General features: G+C 40.7%; 1 protein-coding gene and 1 pseudogene across 1 annotated transcript in view; one reads left to right on the top strand and one right to left on the bottom strand.

Moving 5' to 3' along the window:
- The window catches only part of p3h3 (prolyl 3-hydroxylase 3), a 31230-nt gene extending 29417 nt beyond the window's left edge, over nucleotides 1–1813 (bottom strand). The window contains exons 1-2 of the mRNA XM_039763787.1: nucleotides 1274–1813; nucleotides 1015–1167 (exon numbers count right to left, since the gene is read on the bottom strand). Of these exons, the coding sequence (XP_039619721.1) occupies nucleotides 1015–1167; nucleotides 1274–1756 (636 nt within the window). The 5' untranslated portion in view covers nucleotides 1757–1813. The remainder of the gene's footprint in view (nucleotides 1–1014; nucleotides 1168–1273) is intronic.
- Nucleotides 1814–14851: 13038 nt separating this feature from the next.
- LOC120534908 lies at nucleotides 14852–15739 on the top strand (annotated as a pseudogene).
- Nucleotides 15740–18706: the final 2967 nt, after the last annotated feature.

The following is an 18706-nucleotide window of genomic DNA, read 5'->3' as shown; positions in this document are numbered from 1 at the left end:
AGATGTAAGCTTAGCTGCAGCTCTATTTGTTAACAGACCTTTTAGAAGACATCACTGTTAAATTTCACGCATAAAGAGGCTTTGGTGAGCCCAGCAGGGGGCACTTTCCCTGTTGTGTGTGGACCCTAATGTCCCAATCGAGTGATTGGAACACTGTGCTGTAAAAAACTGGAGCCATCCTTCAAATGAGACATAAAACATGTGGACTATCTGTGGTCATAAAAGATCCATAGGCATCATTCAGAGATGAGTGTTTATCCTACTAACCATCTCCTGTCCCTTATTGCTCTCTAACAAGCTTTCTCACCCCATTACCTAACATAATAGTCAATATGTGGTGAGCGTACCGACACAGTGCCACACATTGCTGAGTGTTGATGTGGTTCCCCACTGTCTATGTAAAGTGCTTTGAATAGGTTAGAAGAATGTTATATAAATGAATTATTATTATTATGAGTGCAGCTCAATAGTTAATTGTTTACTTCAGACCTTTCTGGGTACATACCATATGAAAGTACTTCACAATGGCTTCAGTGATGCGTAGACTGCAGACAAATTCAAACATTTAGATTGGAGGCAGGTTATGGGATTTGCTCCAACATCACACGTTACCAGTAGTAGGAAAGTAACTTTGTAACCTTCAACATTTCCATTTTTCCACTTTCTCTACCAGGCCACACTATCTAAACTATACCCACTATTTGTCTATATAAACAGTTTTTTTCAAGTGGCACATGACCCTGTTTACACAGTTAAGAAAGGTGCATCTTCACATTTGAAATGTAGGCAGTTCAACTGAATTGGCACAGAGATCCATGCAATAGTGAGTCAATGAGAACCGAGCCTGATACCTAGTGGTCGCAATTCCAGTTTCTCATATCTTAGGCCACCCTGTCAGCAAAACAGTGGTAGAAGAAAGGAAAAGACAGAGGGAGAATAGTTTATCTCATGCCCGGTGCATCAGAAAGCCTACTGAAAATACAGTAAAGAGGAATGTGGACACAGTCGTCTCACCCAGTGCCCCTGAGCCTCTCTATCAACGAACGCCTCCTCAGACAGTCCCTTTATTTTCCGATAGCTGCGAATGTTCATCTTCATCTCAATATGGTTTGGGTTTGACACAAAAAACGTGTGGGCAGCTGACACTGCTTTGTCAAACTTCTTTAACTGCAGAAAAGGGAAGGAAGGAAAAACTTGAATGGGATTTAAAGACTTTTAAAATTGCACACATAATCAAAAACATAAATTGCACGTTTACACTGCACATGCCTACCTTGTAGTAGGCGACCTGCAGAAAGTTGTATGGCACCCGCTTGTTGAAATCCGCCTGCACATCCTCAGACACAGGGGCCCGCGCTGCTGGTTCCAGACGGCTCCGTTCACAAAAACTCAGACACTCACTCCGACGCAGGACTGCCTGAAAAAAGTTCAAGTCGGACACAAGAGGATCCGCATCTCGTGCAATCTCATCAAGTCTGCACCCACTGTGGCAGCCAAGCCGGACCTGACTCACATCGTCTTGGGTCTGCAGAGCCCATTCCAGTAGCGTGACTACTTTCTCCCAGTCTTTCTTAAAGTATGCTCGGACCCCGTCGTGGTACAAACTGTCGTAGGACTGCAGCAGGGCAGCGCTGGAATGCATATGCGACCCAGCTGAGACGAGCCATGCGAGGGAAATCTGTAACAGCAACCCAGCTGGCGGATGAAAAAGAAAAAGTGAGAAAACTGATGCCACGTCTGCAAGCGAGGTAGCCATGATCTTCCACGAAGAGCAGGCTGAGCGATAGCAAGGAGGCGCTACAGGCTCCTACAAGTTTGTGAAAATCCGACAAGGGGAGGGAGGGACAGGGAAAAGCTGAAGACTAAGCAGCGGTTTCGCAGCCCATGGTGTGTTGCTAAGCAACCAGAATGTCCAGCCTTATTTCTCCCCCATCTCGCTTCTGCCGCGTGTCATCTCGTTTCTTTAATGTTATTTTCGTCTCTTCGTTTACAAACATCACGGGAAACACGGAGTTAGCTTGTTTTTATGTTTGTTTACCGTGTGTGTAGTTTTTCTTGGGGTACTGCAGTTTCCCAGTAACACGCGAAATACGTGCGTGAATATGCTTTGAAATGGATCACCCTCCCGTCCAGGGTTGGCTGTTATGTACCACGGGATACGCGTATTCTAACCTCAGCATATCAAATCGGGTAAATGAATGGCAATTTCTGATTTGCTCTGTACAGCGAGTATAACCAAACATACCTCCTAATATACGACTAGCAGAGGTAGCTGGCGTCGACAGGGTGGAATGAAGGTTCGGTGCCTAAATAAATTGAACAGTATGTCCCCAAACAAAAATGTAACTAACTAAACCAAGCGTTGGGAGCAACTTTTCCTTTCTGTGCCAAGTCAAAAATATGCCTCCTATGGGAACTTCCAATAGATCACGGGTCCGATAACTAAGTAAAATTCCCCTAGCGGAAAGCATTTCCAAACGAACCATAGCCCCGTGGCCTTCCCCTGTGCAAATCGGGAATAGGTTCAAAACAGACCTGTAAAAATATGTGACTAGAAACAAAAGTGCATGTTAGGTTACCTTGCTTCATTAAACTGGAATAGCGGTCATATCACACCTGTCTATAATGTAACCCCTATAATGTGTTAAGATCAGATATTCCCGTGCTGTCTCTTAACTGTACTAGCAGAGAAAAAATAGTTAAAAAGAAACAAAATGGAATTTCACCATAGTTCAATGAAGGCGTATATTGCTTTCTTCAGTAAAACACATTTGGCGCAAAATACCAGTTTAGACCTGAAATGTGAGGCATATGTTTAACTCTTTCTTGCATAGTAAAATTAAGCAGAAACTTTTTTTTAAATACATTAGTTATACTCTGTTTAACCTCTGACATAATTGTTGGCCCAAGCTGCAGCTACAGTGGATTCAAAAAGAATTCAAGCCACATGAGATTCTGCACACATTTTGGGCTGCAGATTTAATTTAAAATAGATACATTTACTATTTTTACCCATCAAAATACACTTATTAACCCATGACAATGTGAAAACATGTTTTCAGAAAGGTTTGCTAATTTATTAAAAATCAAAAACTGAAGTCTCTCATTCATATACATATTTAGACCCTTAATCCTCCCACAGTCCAAAGACATGCAAGTTAGGTGCATTGACGATTCTAAATTGTCCCTAGCGTGTGGTTGGTGTGTGTGTGCGTGCCCTGCGGTGGGCTGGTGCCCTGCCCGGGGTTTGTTTCCTGCCTTGCGCCCTGTGTTGGCTGGGATTGGCTCCAGCAGACCCCGTGACCCTGTAGTTAGGATATAGCAGGTTGGATAATGGATGGATATATATATATATATATATATATATATATATATATATATACAGTGGAACATCGGGTCACGACTGTAATTCATTCCAAAACTCTGGTCGCAACCCGATTTGGTCATGACCTGAAGAAATTTCCCCCATAGGATTTTATGTAAATACAATTAATCCGTTCTGGACCATACAAGCTGTATGTAAATATATATTTTTTTTAAATTTTAAGTAAAAAAATAGTTAATTATACCATAGAATGCACAGTGTAATAGTAAACTAAATGTAAAAACATTGAGTAACACTGAGAAAACCTTGAACAGAGAAAACTAACACTGCAAGAGTTAACACTATAGCTTTATGAATCGATCGCTGTAACACTTTTTTTGATGAGTTTTAAGCACAGGGAAAAAAATGAACATTTGAAAAATCCGTAATTTAATAAACAAACAAGAAAGTAACATTACAACAATTCACGCTACGAACTGAAAAATGAACATTTGAAAAATCCGTAATACAAAAACTAACCATAAACTAACCTTGCATGAGTCGAGTTCTGGCATGAAGGAAGTGAGAAGGAAGTGAGGAGGAACTGGGTGGAGAGGAGATTACAGTTTTGAGATAAAGTCTGTGATGATGCGGGTTCGCTGCATGCTCCCATCTTGCTTCCGGGAGCCCTTAAACCCGTCACCGTCAGTAATGTTACAGATGAGCACGGCAGTGAGGCACTTCTGTACAATGGAGCAAGGGGATGGTGCAAAAAAGTACCAAGTGCTTTTATTAAAATCAACAAAACAACAATCAAAAACAAAGCCCAAATTAAATAAAGTGGAGTGCTTTCAGAATCCTTCAATCAATAAATAATCCCATAAAAACAGAAGTGAAGTGGAGGTTAAAATCCAATAGAAAAAAGTGTTCATTAAATACAACAAGGTTAAAACAATACTGGAAGCAGTCTCTTTAAAAACAAACCTGGTGCATTCTTTAACTGGTGACCTTCCGCTGCCTTCTCAGCCTTACGCAGCCAGCCATCCTCACTCCAGCTCCTTGATCACTCAGCTGGAGCAACTGCTTCCTTCTGCCCCACCCCTGCTTGGGCTCACTGTCCAACTGCCTGCCTGCCTGCCTGCAAGCACGCGCTCACTCGCTCACACCGGTTCTTTCCACACTGCTTCCTGCTTACTTCCTCACTCCGCAACCTCCGTCTTTCTTTTCTTTTTCCCTCCCTTTATCTGCCTCGCGCTTTTATTTATGGAGAGGACGTGGCGGCTGTAGCGCGGCAATTATATATTTAAAACTGGCCTCTTGATGTGAGCTGTGGACCAGCTATACCACAAAGTCCTTCTGCACGATGCACATCTGACCGAGAACAATGTACTTGTACAGGGAGAGACTGACCACGTGCATAAATCACTGGCGCATACGAACCTGAAGGGAAATGAAATAAAGCACAAAGAGTTCACAGCAAACGCACAGGGAGAGACTAAACACATGCGGAAATCATCAGCGCGTATGAACCAGAAGGGAAACTGGCTTGTTCGTCACGCGAGTGTGTAGTCGTGAACAGATGCAAAAGTTTGGCGAACTTTTTAGTTGTAACCTGATTTGTACGTGGTCCGAGACGTTCATGACCCAATGTGTATGTATATATATATATATATATATATATATATATATATATATATATATATATATATATATATATATATATATATATATATATATATATATAAAAAGACATTTGCACCAGTGGCCTGCTGGAGGTCATTTTGTAGGGCTCTGGCAGTGCTCATTCTGTTCCTCCTTGCCCAAAGAAACATACCGGTCCTGATGATGGCTTATGGACCTTCTACGGCCCTGTCCAGCTCTCCTAGAGTAACTGCCTGCCTCCAAGAATCTCCTCCATGCCCTAGAGACTGTGCTGGGCGACACATTAAAGCTTCTGGCAATGGCATGTATTAATGTGCCATCCTGGAGAAGTTGGACTACCTATGCAAACTCTGTAGGGTCCAGGTATCGCCTCATACTAACAGTAGTGACACTGACCGTAGCCAAGTGCAAAACTAGTAAAAAAAAAAGTCAGAAAAGATGGCCTCCACCTCTTAAACCATTCCTGTTTCGGGGGTCGTCAAATTGTTGCCCCTTTAGTGCATCTATTGTTAATTTCATTAACACCAAAGCAACTGAAACTGATTAACAGCCCCCTCTGCTACTGAACAGATCAATATCCCAGAACTTTCATTGACTTGATGCTATATGCCCTCCACTATTATTGGCACCCCTTGTAAAAAATTAGTAAGAAGAGTTAGAAAAAAATCACTGTTTGCTGAAGAACTCTCATCTTCCACAGACAAAATGAAAAACATCTGACTTTTAATTGAAACAAGTTCATTCAAAGAAAAACACATTTTCTGCTTAATTTTACTATTCACGAAAGAGTTAAAAATCAGCCTCACAAAAAATAAAAAGTACACAGCTTTTGCCATTGCATTATTTATTTATAGTAATTTATTACTCATGGCACACTGATGACACTTGCCTGCTCCTTTCCATTTGCTGTGGCATTGCCACCATGACAGTCAGAATCACGCTTTCTGCAACACTTTTCTGATGTTTTTTCTTGGAACTTCTATGCACATATTCTGTGTTCTGGATACTTGTATGAAGAGAGGGGCTGAGCTGTCAATTGTTCACCACTTGTAAGTGAGTTGGGTCAGAGGGCGAGTGAGGCGACTGGACAGACCTGGAAAGCCCAAGTGAGTAGTAAGGGTGGACTGGGAGTATCTGGGTGAGGCCCCTGACAAGAAGACTTTCCAAACCTCCAAAAGAGCTTTCCCTGCATCCCAGGGAAGGCTGGAAAAATAGAGTCCGAATGGACCTTGCTTAAAGCCCCCATTGTGGAAGTAGCTGTAAATAGCTGTGGCCTGATGGCCAAAGGTGCCTCATGAGGTGGCAATCCAAGGACCCAAAGGTGGACACCAGAGGTGAAGGATGCCATCAGGCTGAAAAAGGAGGTCTTTCATGTGTGGTTAGCACTGAACACTTCTGAAGCAGCAGAGTGGTACCGAGAAGCGAAAAGGGCTGCAGCCTTGGCGGTCATGTAAGCAAAAACCTGGTTGTGGGAGGAGTTTGGAGAGACCATGGAAAGTGACTATCGATTAGGCTGAAAGAGGTTCCGTCAAATCATCACCTGGGGGGTATTTGGGAGAGATCTGCCCAGAAATAATGAAGGCTCTGGATACTGTTGGACTGTCATGATTGACACACATTTTCAGTGTTGAATGGTCATCAGTAGCTGTACCTTTGGAGTGACAGACTGGGGTGGTGGTCCCCATTTTTAAAATGTGGGACAGGAGGGTGTGCTCCAACTATCAGGGGAATCTCATTCCTCAGCTTCCATGGAAAAGCTTATGCCAGGGTACTAGAAAGGAGACTCAGCCCAGTCATGGAACCTCAGATCCAGGAGGAGCAATGTTGATTCTGTTAAGGCCATGGAATGATGGACCAGCTCTTTACACACATGAGGATTCTGGAGGTAGTATGGGAGCACATCCAATTGGTTTACATGTGTTTTGTGGACTTAGAGAAGGTGTATGACTAGATTCCACGAGGAATTCTATGGGGGGGGTGCTGGGAGAGTATGGGGCCCCTAATAAGGGCTATTCAGTCACGGTATAATTGCAGTGAGGGCTGCCTGTAAAAGATCTGTGAAAAGCATCAGCACTGTTCCAGTGGGCGTGGGACTCCACCAAGGCTGTGGTTTTTCTCCTGTCCTGTTTGTAATTTTCATTAACAAGCTATCAAGGCACAGATGAGGAGGAGGGTCTAATTAGGTGGCCTTAGAATCACAGATGATGTGGTTTACAACTGAATGTGAAGTGGCAGAGATACGGATCAGCACCTCCAAATCTTATAGTTCTCAGTAGGAAAAAGTGGACTGTCTTCTCAGAGTGGGAGGTGAGATAATGCTTCAAGTGGAGGACGTTAAGTATCTCAGGGTACTTAATAGTGAGGGATACTTAAGGGATGGTGAGATTGGCAGGCAGATTGGGATGGCAAGTACAATTATGTGGTAACTATTATGATTTGTAGTAGTGAAGAAGGAGCTAAGTCAGAAAGCAAAGCTCTCAATTTACCAGTCAATTTTTGTCCCTACCGTCACTGATGATCATGAGCTTTGGATAATGACCAAAAGAATGAGATCACAGGTACAAGGTGCCGAAATTAGCTTTCTCCACAGTGTGGCTGAGCTCTCTCTTAGAGAGATGGCGAGAAGTGCAGACATTTGGGAGAGGCTCAGAGTAGAACCACAGATCCTCTGCATCAAGAGGAGCCAGTTGAGGTGATTCAAGCATCTGATACGCATGCCTCCTGGACACCTCCCTGTGGAAGTTGTATAGGTACGACAAGCTCGGAGGAGAATCTTGCGAAGACCCAGGGCTCGCTGGGAGGATTACATCTCCCAGATGGCATGGGAACGCCTTGGGATTCCACAGTGTGTGTTGTCAAGTGAGGCTGGGGAAAGGGAAGTATGGACCTCACTGCTCTAAGACTGTTGCTCCTGTGACCCAGCTTCTGATAAGCAGTGGAAAATGAATAAATGAACTTCTGTGCATTGCATTTCTTATGTTATTTGAATGGGTTTTCCCACAAAGTTACTATTTTCTTGTTTTTCATCTTGGATTAGCATCTATTCCCCATTTTGATTTTTGTTACTCCTTTCTTTTTGGTGTTTGTTGTTTATTTGCACTAAGGAGCACAATAGTGTGAAGGCTTCACAGTTCTAGTGAGTTGAATAAGGCTCATGCAACTGTTGCTAGTGTAACATAATTTGCTGGTTTAGCTCTCCCAGTCACTACAAGCAGGTATTTATTTTTTAATGTCTCCATGTACCATACTACCAGCAAAGATCAGTACGATGACTAGGAATTTTAATCATGTAACTCTGGTTGTTAAAACTCTCCTTTTCAAATTGTAAATTGCCATTTTTTACCGTATGGTACTCATTAATACCTATACCTCAGACCGTATGCTTCAGTCACAATATGCTGGTCTTAAAGTTTCGAGAATAAAAAAAAATACAGCATAAGGCAGAATCTATTGCTCAATGGTTCCATTGATTTCAATATGTAAATCACGACCAAGGGATCATTATTTTTAGCATAGAATACTGTTGCTGAAGTCGATGGTGAGACTGTTCACAATTAGTACCTGTTTATCTTTTGGACAGTCTTTGTCATTGAAGGTTACTAAATCTTTCTCATTTTCTCTGTAAACTCTGTGCAATATCATGGTTCCTAGAGTCACTATCATTTTTATCAAATTATCCCTACTGGAAACAGAACAAGGTCTTTCAGTCAGAGTGCCATAATAAATAACAGAACCAACTTTGATATTTTTTCATTTTTTGCTAGAGCAAACTAGCCTACAGTATGTCCCTGTGTGGTATCTTGTCATAGCTGCAATTTGGTAATTGAATATCCTTCCTTCACATAAACATAGGAAAGTGTGTTAGCGTTGGGTGAAGGAGCAAAAAGACTCCACACTATTTCCTGATCTAACAGATTTTGGATTCTGGTGATTCATGGTTATGGGAGGACAGAGTATGTAGAAAATAAATTTGTCCATGAGACTATCCTTGTGGGATTCAGAAAGACTGACAAGTGGTGACTGTGAAATGGTATGGGGTGTGTTTTTCATGACACACATTAGGTCCCTGGATATAATGTATGTAGAGCAACACTTTTCCTAAACCATTTCTTTTTTTGTGTTTGTTTACTAGTGATGTCATTGCTTCCAGGGGCCAAGATGGCCTTGTCCTTGTCTTGATCTTGACCATAGTACATTATTACAACTATGTTCAGTGTTATATACTTTTCAGTGCATTGTAACAGACTGTTGCTGATACTAAAAAACCTCACACAAAGAACAATAATACAATACTGTAAAGATTGTTCATTATTTAACTATCATAATTCATTTTAGTTAAATTACTGTTGAAGCCGACTTTTAACTTTGTCAATATTAAATGCCATTAAAGAAACAAACCAACAAGCAAGGAATAAACTGACAAACAACATACTCTGAGCAAAATAGGCCTTGAAAGGTCACATCCATTAAGCTGCTAAAAGCCTAGAATGTGATATAATTGAAAATTTAGTTATCAAGACTCCAATTAAGTTATTGCTGTCTTTTGCAACAATGTCTGCCAATTCATTTTGCATTCTGTCAGTGCCTGTTTTATCAGTCTGACTGATCTGAGGAACACAGAAATTGGTTTATTGAAGATATTTATCTCCATGATCAGTGGCTAGTAAATTTATACCACTCAGCCATACTCTATAGTGTTGAACCATTATTATGAGAGTTGTAGTCTTTCGTTTTCTTTTTATCTTTCCTGCCTGGCTATTTTCTTAGGTTTAAATCTTGGCATCTGTAATGTTTGTCTGAGTCACAGTTCAGGCATCTGAATTACAGTTGAAAGCAATTTTTTGTTTTTTTTTCCATGTGAGTGCACAGCACAAAGCTATACTACTAACACAGAAGCTGAACAGAACAAAGAGAACCTTAGCTTCTTTAATGATCACTGAAACACTCTACCCCTTCATATCACCCTATTCCATATTTTACTAACAATCATATGTTAGTACTTAGCCAATGCCTTAAAGAGTATGACCTTACCAACTATAGGCTTTGCTACAGCATAGCTCACTCCAATAATTTAAAGGACATGCAGTAGTCCAGTGCTCCCTGGAAGGGTTCAGTTTTTTTCCTAGTTTGACTATGCCAGTTCTTTAGAAAAGGAGAGTCCATCCCATGTATATTCCCAAGTTTTCACACCTTTCCATGGTCAGTAACAACTAACCTTTATGCTCCTGTCTTCTGACCAGAATCTTCACTATAAGAATTTGGTCTGAAATATCAGTTAAAAACTGCATGGCATCAACAATGAATTGGAGTCCCATCCAGAATGAGTTGTTATTTCTGATGTGTTTTGCACTGGGTTCAGGTTATCCTGAAATGGATTACAAGGGCCAAAAGTGAATGACAGTTACTTAAAGATATGTGGGGTCCCAAGATTAAAGGGATTGACAAGTGGTAACAAATTAGTTATATTGGTAAGAGCAGGATTGCTTAATGCTTTACTAGTATTTAAAGGTATGAGAAAAACAGAAAGACCCAAGGTACATATGAAAATGTGTCCAAAGTTTGAACATATTATTTGATGACATTTCTACAGCCTAATTTGAACATTATAAACATGTGCATTCATTTTTTAGGATCTTGCAGTAATGGATGTTGTGAAAGCTTGAAATATTTTGAAGCCGTATTTTAGAAGTGTTGCCAGTATGCTAAATGATACAGTAAGTGCATTAAAGATGACACTGCACCATTACTTTAATTAAACCATTAGTTGCATTTCTAGTCACATTTATTTTTTGCATTTTATAGTTTTTGGCAGTCTAGCATTAAACATTTTTTGTTGTAAACAAATTATTAAGAATATTTCTTTCACTTCACCATAGTAAGGCACTAAAACAGAACAGTTCTTTCCATATTGCACTATATTAGTGCTTGCTGAGATAGTCTCCAGCATCCCTGCAATCTAGGGGTCTAGGTAATAGATAATATTAGTGGTTTGAGGGATTGCAGGTGACATACCTTAAATTTGTTTTAAGAAAAGGAAAAAACTCTGGTAGGTTACCGGTGAGTATCAAATATGTACAGCTGAGTTTGCTAACAGAAATTGCTAAAAGCACCAGTAAGAATCACAAACTGTGACTTTAGAATGAAATGAAATATGATAAGCAAGTCAGACTCATGAGGAAATAGTGAAAAGGTATTTTTTTAAAAAGTGTCAAAAGTTTAAAAAGTCATCTTTTAGCACAATAATATAGTGCTATCCACAAGGGGGTAACAGCTGAGTTGTGTGAAAGTTGAGTCAGGTCTAATATATGGCAGACAAAACTTATCATTAAAACCAATCCATGAACAACGCTGCTCTCCGATGGTTTGCTCATAGCAAGCTACCTTTTACACTTCAACTTCTTCAGAGGTCTGTTTTAAAACTTTTCATTTAATAATTGGGAATTAGTATCACAACTTATAAAGAGTATAGTTCCTGTAAACAATATAAATTGCAGTTTATTTTGGCCTACTCTGACAATATTTCTAAATTAATTGACAAAAATGTAAAGGTTAGATTAAAAAATCCATGCCAAAGTGAAGCCATATTGCTGTATTGAATGTGGCAAGCAGTTAGCAGAACGATGTGTACTTCGAAAGCATATGATAATCCATATGGGAGAAAAGCAATATGGCTGTACAGAATGTGGTAAGCGATTCAGAGACTCAAATGACCTTAAAAGGCACACAAATATTCACACCGGAGAGAAGCCATATGGCTGTGATCAATGTGACAAGTGGTACATGAATAAAATGTCTCTGCAGAGACACAAGAAAACTCACTCGGCGAAAAGCCAAGAAAATGTATAAAGAACTAGAAACTGACCAGGCAATTTTAGCAAATCTAAGATTTTGTGAAGAATAAATGTATTTTACGAAGACAAACTCACCATTATTATGTAATAGCCATAGTTTTACCACTAGTTTAAATTTCTTTTCATTTTATTTTCTATTTTAAATTGTTTTTTTAGTTATTTAGTAAATATGTAATAATTATGTACTTGTTTTAGTCTTTATTTTTTGATGTATATTACTTTGATAATTAACTCAAAAATATAACATAATTATGCAGCTTGTGAATGGAACCTCAAGTGGTGGAACCCCCCTAAGGTCACAGCTGAGGGAGCACCTTCAGCGTATGCAGTTTATTACATATAACTTAATTTATGGATTATTTCTTTGTAAAAAAAAAAAGAAGTTTGATGACTCTCCTAATTAGTTATGTTGATTTGACCCTTTCCACAATAGGCTTTGAGGGTATCTTTGATCACCCTGGCTTCTTTGACCTTGACCTAACTAGGTGTCGAGATCTTGTCCTTGGAGACAGTGGCCTGTTCAAAGGAGTTGGTTCCACAGAATTATGAGTTCTGTGATGGTCATCTTGTGGAGGAAGCTGAAATTAGCAAGGAGATTCTTGCATCTGATACTGCAGTCTTGTTTACAACACAAATGGAAATATGCTAAGTAACATCAGAAGCAACTGAACGTTTTCCTCCCTACAGTGTCTAAAACAGACACCTCTGGAAATTCTAGAATCATTCAGCACCAGGTCAACTACAATATAATCTTTTTATATCAACTTAAGAATTTGGGATGGCTAAGCATGATGGATTTAAGCAGAGACTTAGAAAAATGGGCATTTCACAAACTTTACTGGCAGAAGAGTCTTCATTTGAAGAGAGTAGATGCTGGCATTTGGTTAGTAACCCATATTATTTGCTGATATGCCGAGTTGCTGATGATTATAAAACATTCCCCACTTGGACAAAACATACAGTCCTGAGGGAGTGCAATCATTCTGCATCTCATAAGCATTAGTCAGTATGCAATTACTCGAAGCATAATTATAAAATTAGATATTGCCCTGTGGAATTCCGAGTGGATCACTGGACAAACAATGTTTCTATCTGTGACTATAATCATTGTAGACAACACTGGGTGTCAACAGTTAACATTTCTGCTTTTAGCTCCAAATATCGCTTGCATTTTTTATGTGATTTTCTGTTTGTCTGGACCAAATTTTGCAATCAATTTTTTATCTACTTTTACTGAACCAATTTCCTTCATATTTTGCATTCATGCTGATCTCCAGTGACAATGTAATGTTTCATCAGTTTTAACCTGGGAGCTGTACATTAATTACATTAAATTTAAATTTCTCATTTACTTACATTACACTTTTAGCGAATACACACATATATATATTGTGCTTTTAGCCAACACACATATGTATAGATTAGTGGTGTTGGCTTAATGGTTAGCATGTAGTAGTTTCGATCAAACGGTTGAAAGCTCAAGACCAGTTTAGACAAATTAAAAAAATAATCATTTGTTTGATATTGAAGTTTTGTCAAATTACTTCAGTATGAAAATTAAGCTGCATTGGTCAAGTGCTTAGCATGTTGGACTTTTATTTAACTTGCCATCTCTGTTTATCTGGGACAGATTTTGCAATCAATTTTTTACCCACTTTTACCTAACTGATTTCCTTCAAACTCTGCATACATGCTGATCTCTGGTGACAATGCAATATTTTATCAGTTTTGACCCGAGATCTGTACATTAATTCTGTCAAATTTAAATCAACTTTTAAATGATGTGTCATTTTCTTTCCATAGTTAAGCTGGTTAGAAATTTCACTTTGACAAGTCTATGCATTTTAATTGAATAAAGTTAATTCTCTTATGGGTGCCCCACAATTTTATTTTTAATCACATATGACCAGCAGAATCTTAGAACAAGAAAAAAAAAACATTTTTACTTTTTACTTTTTGCATTTTTGAATACAACTGTGTCACTTAAAATTTTTTTTTATATATTTTTTTTTCCTTGAGCCAACCTATCTTCATCAGTTGATGAGCAGCATTAACTGAACTACAGTTGCATGATGGGGTGGCAAGAGAAATATAAAGGGAAGCCAGGCCACATTTGTGTTGTGTATTTTGACTACTGTGAAAGCCTCTAGTTCTGCGCTCCCAAGCTGACGATTTTGTTTTTGTATTTAGTGTTCTGACTCTTTGCCAGCCTTCTGACTATGTCTCTGTGTCTTTTTCATTGCCTGATTGTGTTGCCTGCATTATGTTTTGATATGTTTTGTGGACTGTCCCACACATAAATTAGTTGTCACCTCCTTGTTACCTTTATATGGAGTGTCTACTCTATGATAAATCTATTCTTGTTGTTCATTATCCTCATCTTAGAGGGCAGTTTGGGAAAGTTGTTTGAGCGGACACCATTCTCTGAAGATGTAACCATTCAGCATTTGCCTAACACTGAGGCATTGTAAGATATTGTGCTATCTGAATTGCTTGCTTCGGCATACTGTATAGAGGAGTGTAAGGTGTGCTAAAAGCAAGCTAAATACTGTATATCACTGTCATGGTTACTGAGGAGAAATTAAACAGTTTCAGTGTGGCTGAAGTACAATGCCAAAGAGCACACACCTATTACTAAATACATATTATGATTCCAGTCTGAACTTAGTGATCAGTGCTGGGATTCTTTTTACACATTACTGTAGTGTTAGAAGATATCATTCAAAAGTAAAATATTCTCATTTGCATGCTGAAGACACTCAGCTGTATCTATCAACAAAATAATAGTGGACAGCATTTGGGGTTTGTTTTTTTATAAGGCTGTCTATTCTTTATTCCCAAGCCTGGATGGAAAAGGAGGAGGGTTGGGTGTCGGGCCAGCACCCCGACCCCATAAAAATAAAACCCGCTACTGAAACGCCAAGAGAATCACAACAAATTCAACTAAACAGCAATGGAGGCTGATCCCATGTGACAGTGCTGGAACAAAGCCCATTTGTGGCCGTCCAACACCCGATGTGTGGCTCTCTATTCAATGCTAAGACGAATCGGAACATGGAATGTACGATCGCTCTATCGAACGGGCCACCTTGCCCAGGTGCTCCGAGCGTTTGATGACTACCACCTGAACATTTTAGGCCTCGCCGAGGAACAATGGGCGGGGTCAGGACGCATAATTAACAATGGAAAAATGCTTCTCTACTCTGGCCATAGCACCGAACATGCGCATGGCGTTGGAGTCGTACTATGACCACAGGCGACAGCAGTGCTAACAGAGTGGAAACCAGTCTCTGACCGAATTATCACTGCCTGCTTCTGATCCCGACAGGTGAAAGTCACAGTCATCCAGATATACACCCCAACACAGGAATCCGATGAGGCAGCAAAGGAAGCGTTCTATAACCATCTCCGAGACGAGCTGACGATTGCACCACGCCACGATTTGCTCCTTGTCGTCGGCGATTTCAATGCTCAGTTAAACAGTGACCATTCGGGCTTCGAGGCGGCAAGGGGTCCGCATGGATCAGGAGCTCAAACAAATGACAACGGTGAGCGACTGCGCTTACTCTGCACCGTGAACAATCGGAAATACTTTTTTCCAGCACAAAAGGATCCATAAGATGACGTGGTGGTCTCCACGAGGACTATACAAAAATTAAATCGATTACATCTGCATCAGCAAAAGATGGCGCTCGTCCTTGCTAGATGTGAAAAGCCAGAGAGGAGCGGACGTAAGCCTCAACGACCAAGACACTTCAATGTTACAAAGCTCAAAGAGACGCCTGTAGCCCAACAGTTCCAACTCGAGCTCCAAAATCGCTTTGAAATACCCACAGAAACAGATGGCGAAGAATCGATTGAGGATGACTGGACACGACTCCACCAGATTGTCATTGAAAGTGCCAGAACTATAGTCGGTTGAAGATGAGGCACATACTGAGGACACTGGATAAAAGATAACACCTGGGACCTAATCGATGCATGGCGCCACTTGAAACAAGATCGCGATCGGGAGCCCCTAGGACCTGGTCTCACTGCGGCAGAGGAGCGCTATGGAGCTGCCGATCGAATGGTCAAACGAAGCTGCCTTCAAGATAAGTGCGATTGAATCGAAAAGAAAGGACATGAGGCGCAAGAAGCCGCGGATAGGAAAATGACACTAAAACACTATACAGGATCGTCCAAGAGCTGAGTGGCGCGCCAATCAAAGCAAAGGACGGTCACCTATTGCTAACCACTGAAACTCAAGAAAAACGATGGGTCGAGCACTTTGCTGAACCAACCAGAACCCACATCAACATTCATGGACGATCTGTTAACACCGGTAAACGACCTTCCAGTTGAAGTTGGCCCGATCACGCCAGCCGAAACCAAGTCTGCGATTGCAGCCCTTAAGACTGGTTGTGCACCTGGCATGGACGAAATCGTTCTTGAAATGTTAAAACATGCAGGACAACCACTTATAGACCGTTTTACATCTCTTCTTAACAGGTTCTGGGAAACAGCAACCGTCCCAGAAGACTGGAGAAAAGGGGTCATTGTAAAAATTCCAAAGAAAGGGAATCTCGCCGACTGCAACAACTGACGCGGAATTACCCTCCTCTCCATACCAGGCAAAGTGCTATGCTCTATCCTGCTCCAACGCCGACGCCAAGCTGTTGACCATCTACTCCGCAAGGAACAAGCAGGGTTCCGCAATGGGAGATCCTGCTCCAAACAAATCTTTGCCCTACGAACAATCACCGAATTGCAGCAAAAACTGTCTATAAACTTTATCGACTTTACTAAGGCCTTCGACAGTATTCACCGAGAGACACTATGGAAAATTGCCGGAGCCTATGGCATCCCAGTGAAGTTCGTTAACATCTTACAAAATATATACCATGAGTCGAGCTGCTATGTACACATGGACTAAGGCATCTCTGAGGCCTTCCAGATCAATACGGTCGTGCGCCAAGGCTGTATCATTTCGCCATTTCTATTTCTGCTGGCACTTGACTTTGTCATGTGCCACGCCCTTGGACACGCCAACCATGGCCTTCAGGGCCACGATGGGAGGCGAATAGCAGATCTGGACTTTGCGGACGATATCGCTCTACTTGGCCCCACTCAACAATCCCTCCGCGATTTCACTGAACTACTACAACGTGAGGCGGCAAAAATTAGGCTCCGAATTAGTGAGGCCAAGAGCAAGGTCATGCGCATTGGCTATGCCTGTGCAAACATCCCAGTCTCCATCAGCCAACAACAGCTTGAGGAAGTCGACCGCTTCACCTACCTCGGCAGCACCATGGCGCCTAACGGGGGGACAGACATCGACGTACCCTGCCCTATTGGGAAAGCATCATCAGTAATGTGACAACTGGGACCAATATGGCAATCCAACGCCATTATACTGCCAACGAAGATACGACTGCTAAATACGATCGTCATCCCTACAGCGATATATGTTAGTGTAACTTGGAAGTCATCTGCAGTGATTATGAGATGCCTGAACATCTTTCAGCAACGCTGCCTACGGCGAATACTGAAGGTCCACTACCAGGACCACGTCAGTAATGACGAAATCCATCAATGAACAGCTACCCAACATCTAGCGAGCACTGTAGCGGAACGCTGCTTTCGATTTCCTGGCCACATACTCCGGCAACCAATACATCGCCTTCCAAAAATCGCTATGAGCTGGACGCCTGCCCGTGGTACACGAAAGCATGGCCGTCCAAAACAAACATAGCGACATTCTGTCAATGAAGACCTATGCACTATAGACATATCACGGGACGAAGCCAAAGCTGCTGCTGCTGACCGAATTCATTGGCGATCTCTTAGTGCCCAATGCGCCACCTGTCGTAGGAGGAAGTAAGTCTAAGTAAGTCTATTCTTTCTTAAGTACATGTATTAGTAATTTTTTATATTATTATCTGATTTGTATTCTAATAGTTTGTTTGTTTTAATGTATTGGCCTTTTTGATTAAAAAATAAAATCAATAAAACCAAATGATGTTCCTTCAAATGTGGCCTTAACCGATTTCATGAACTGAATGAAAGAATGAATGACTGATAAATAACTTCAGTTAAAGCTGAATATTATTATTATGCAAAACAATAAAGCAAAGGTTATATAACAGACCAGTTAATACAAATGTGCAATAGACATTAATGTGTTAATTGGATTGTGAGCAGGGCTCACCAAGTTCATTATGGATTGGCCTACTCTCACACACCCTAAGCTTAACACAAACACAGAATCCTGTCATACTTGCACTTACACAATGATTTTATGGAATGCATGCACAGCCTATTGCTCCTTACTGGTTCACATAGGGACTCACTAGCTTGGGCTTGAACAGATCAGACGGGTGTCCCCTAGACAATAGAAGCCGATACATCTTTGTTATTGCCACTTATCAATGATGCTTTACTCCTTACTATGTTGTTCATTATTAGAAGTGTCCCTCCTTAGCCATTAACCCTGTGGGAATGAAGTGTCAGTCTGCCCACGCCAGGTGCCATGAATTTATCTCAGTCACCCAAGATGTGGAGACAAATTATGGAAATATTAAAGCAAATGAATATTTATTAAAGTGGAATAATTGCAGAAAAAGTATAAATGAAATAAGTGATAGAAAATATAAATTAATAATAGCATAGTCTGGATGTAAAGCCCCAAATAAAAAAGCCCCTTTGTTTCAAAGTCAAAAAAGCTTAAACAATTCATTGTTTAAGGATATGAAAGCAGACGAATGGCACCATAGGAAACTGTGTGAGGGAAAGAGCTTAAGAAAACAGGGAGACTTGTCTTAATAGTGGCTTGCCTGAACCAGACATCAGACTGATGTATGTACAGCTTCTTTGTGGCCCAGTTGGATAATTTTCTTCTTTATTTCAA

Source organism: Polypterus senegalus, chromosome 9 (assembly GCF_016835505.1).
Source record: "Polypterus senegalus isolate Bchr_013 chromosome 9, ASM1683550v1, whole genome shotgun sequence".
In the NCBI taxonomy this organism is placed as follows: domain Eukaryota; kingdom Metazoa; phylum Chordata; class Cladistia; order Polypteriformes; family Polypteridae; genus Polypterus; species Polypterus senegalus.
The sequence above is the reverse complement of the archived record's forward strand: the minus strand, read 5'-3'. Positions and strand labels throughout refer to the sequence as shown.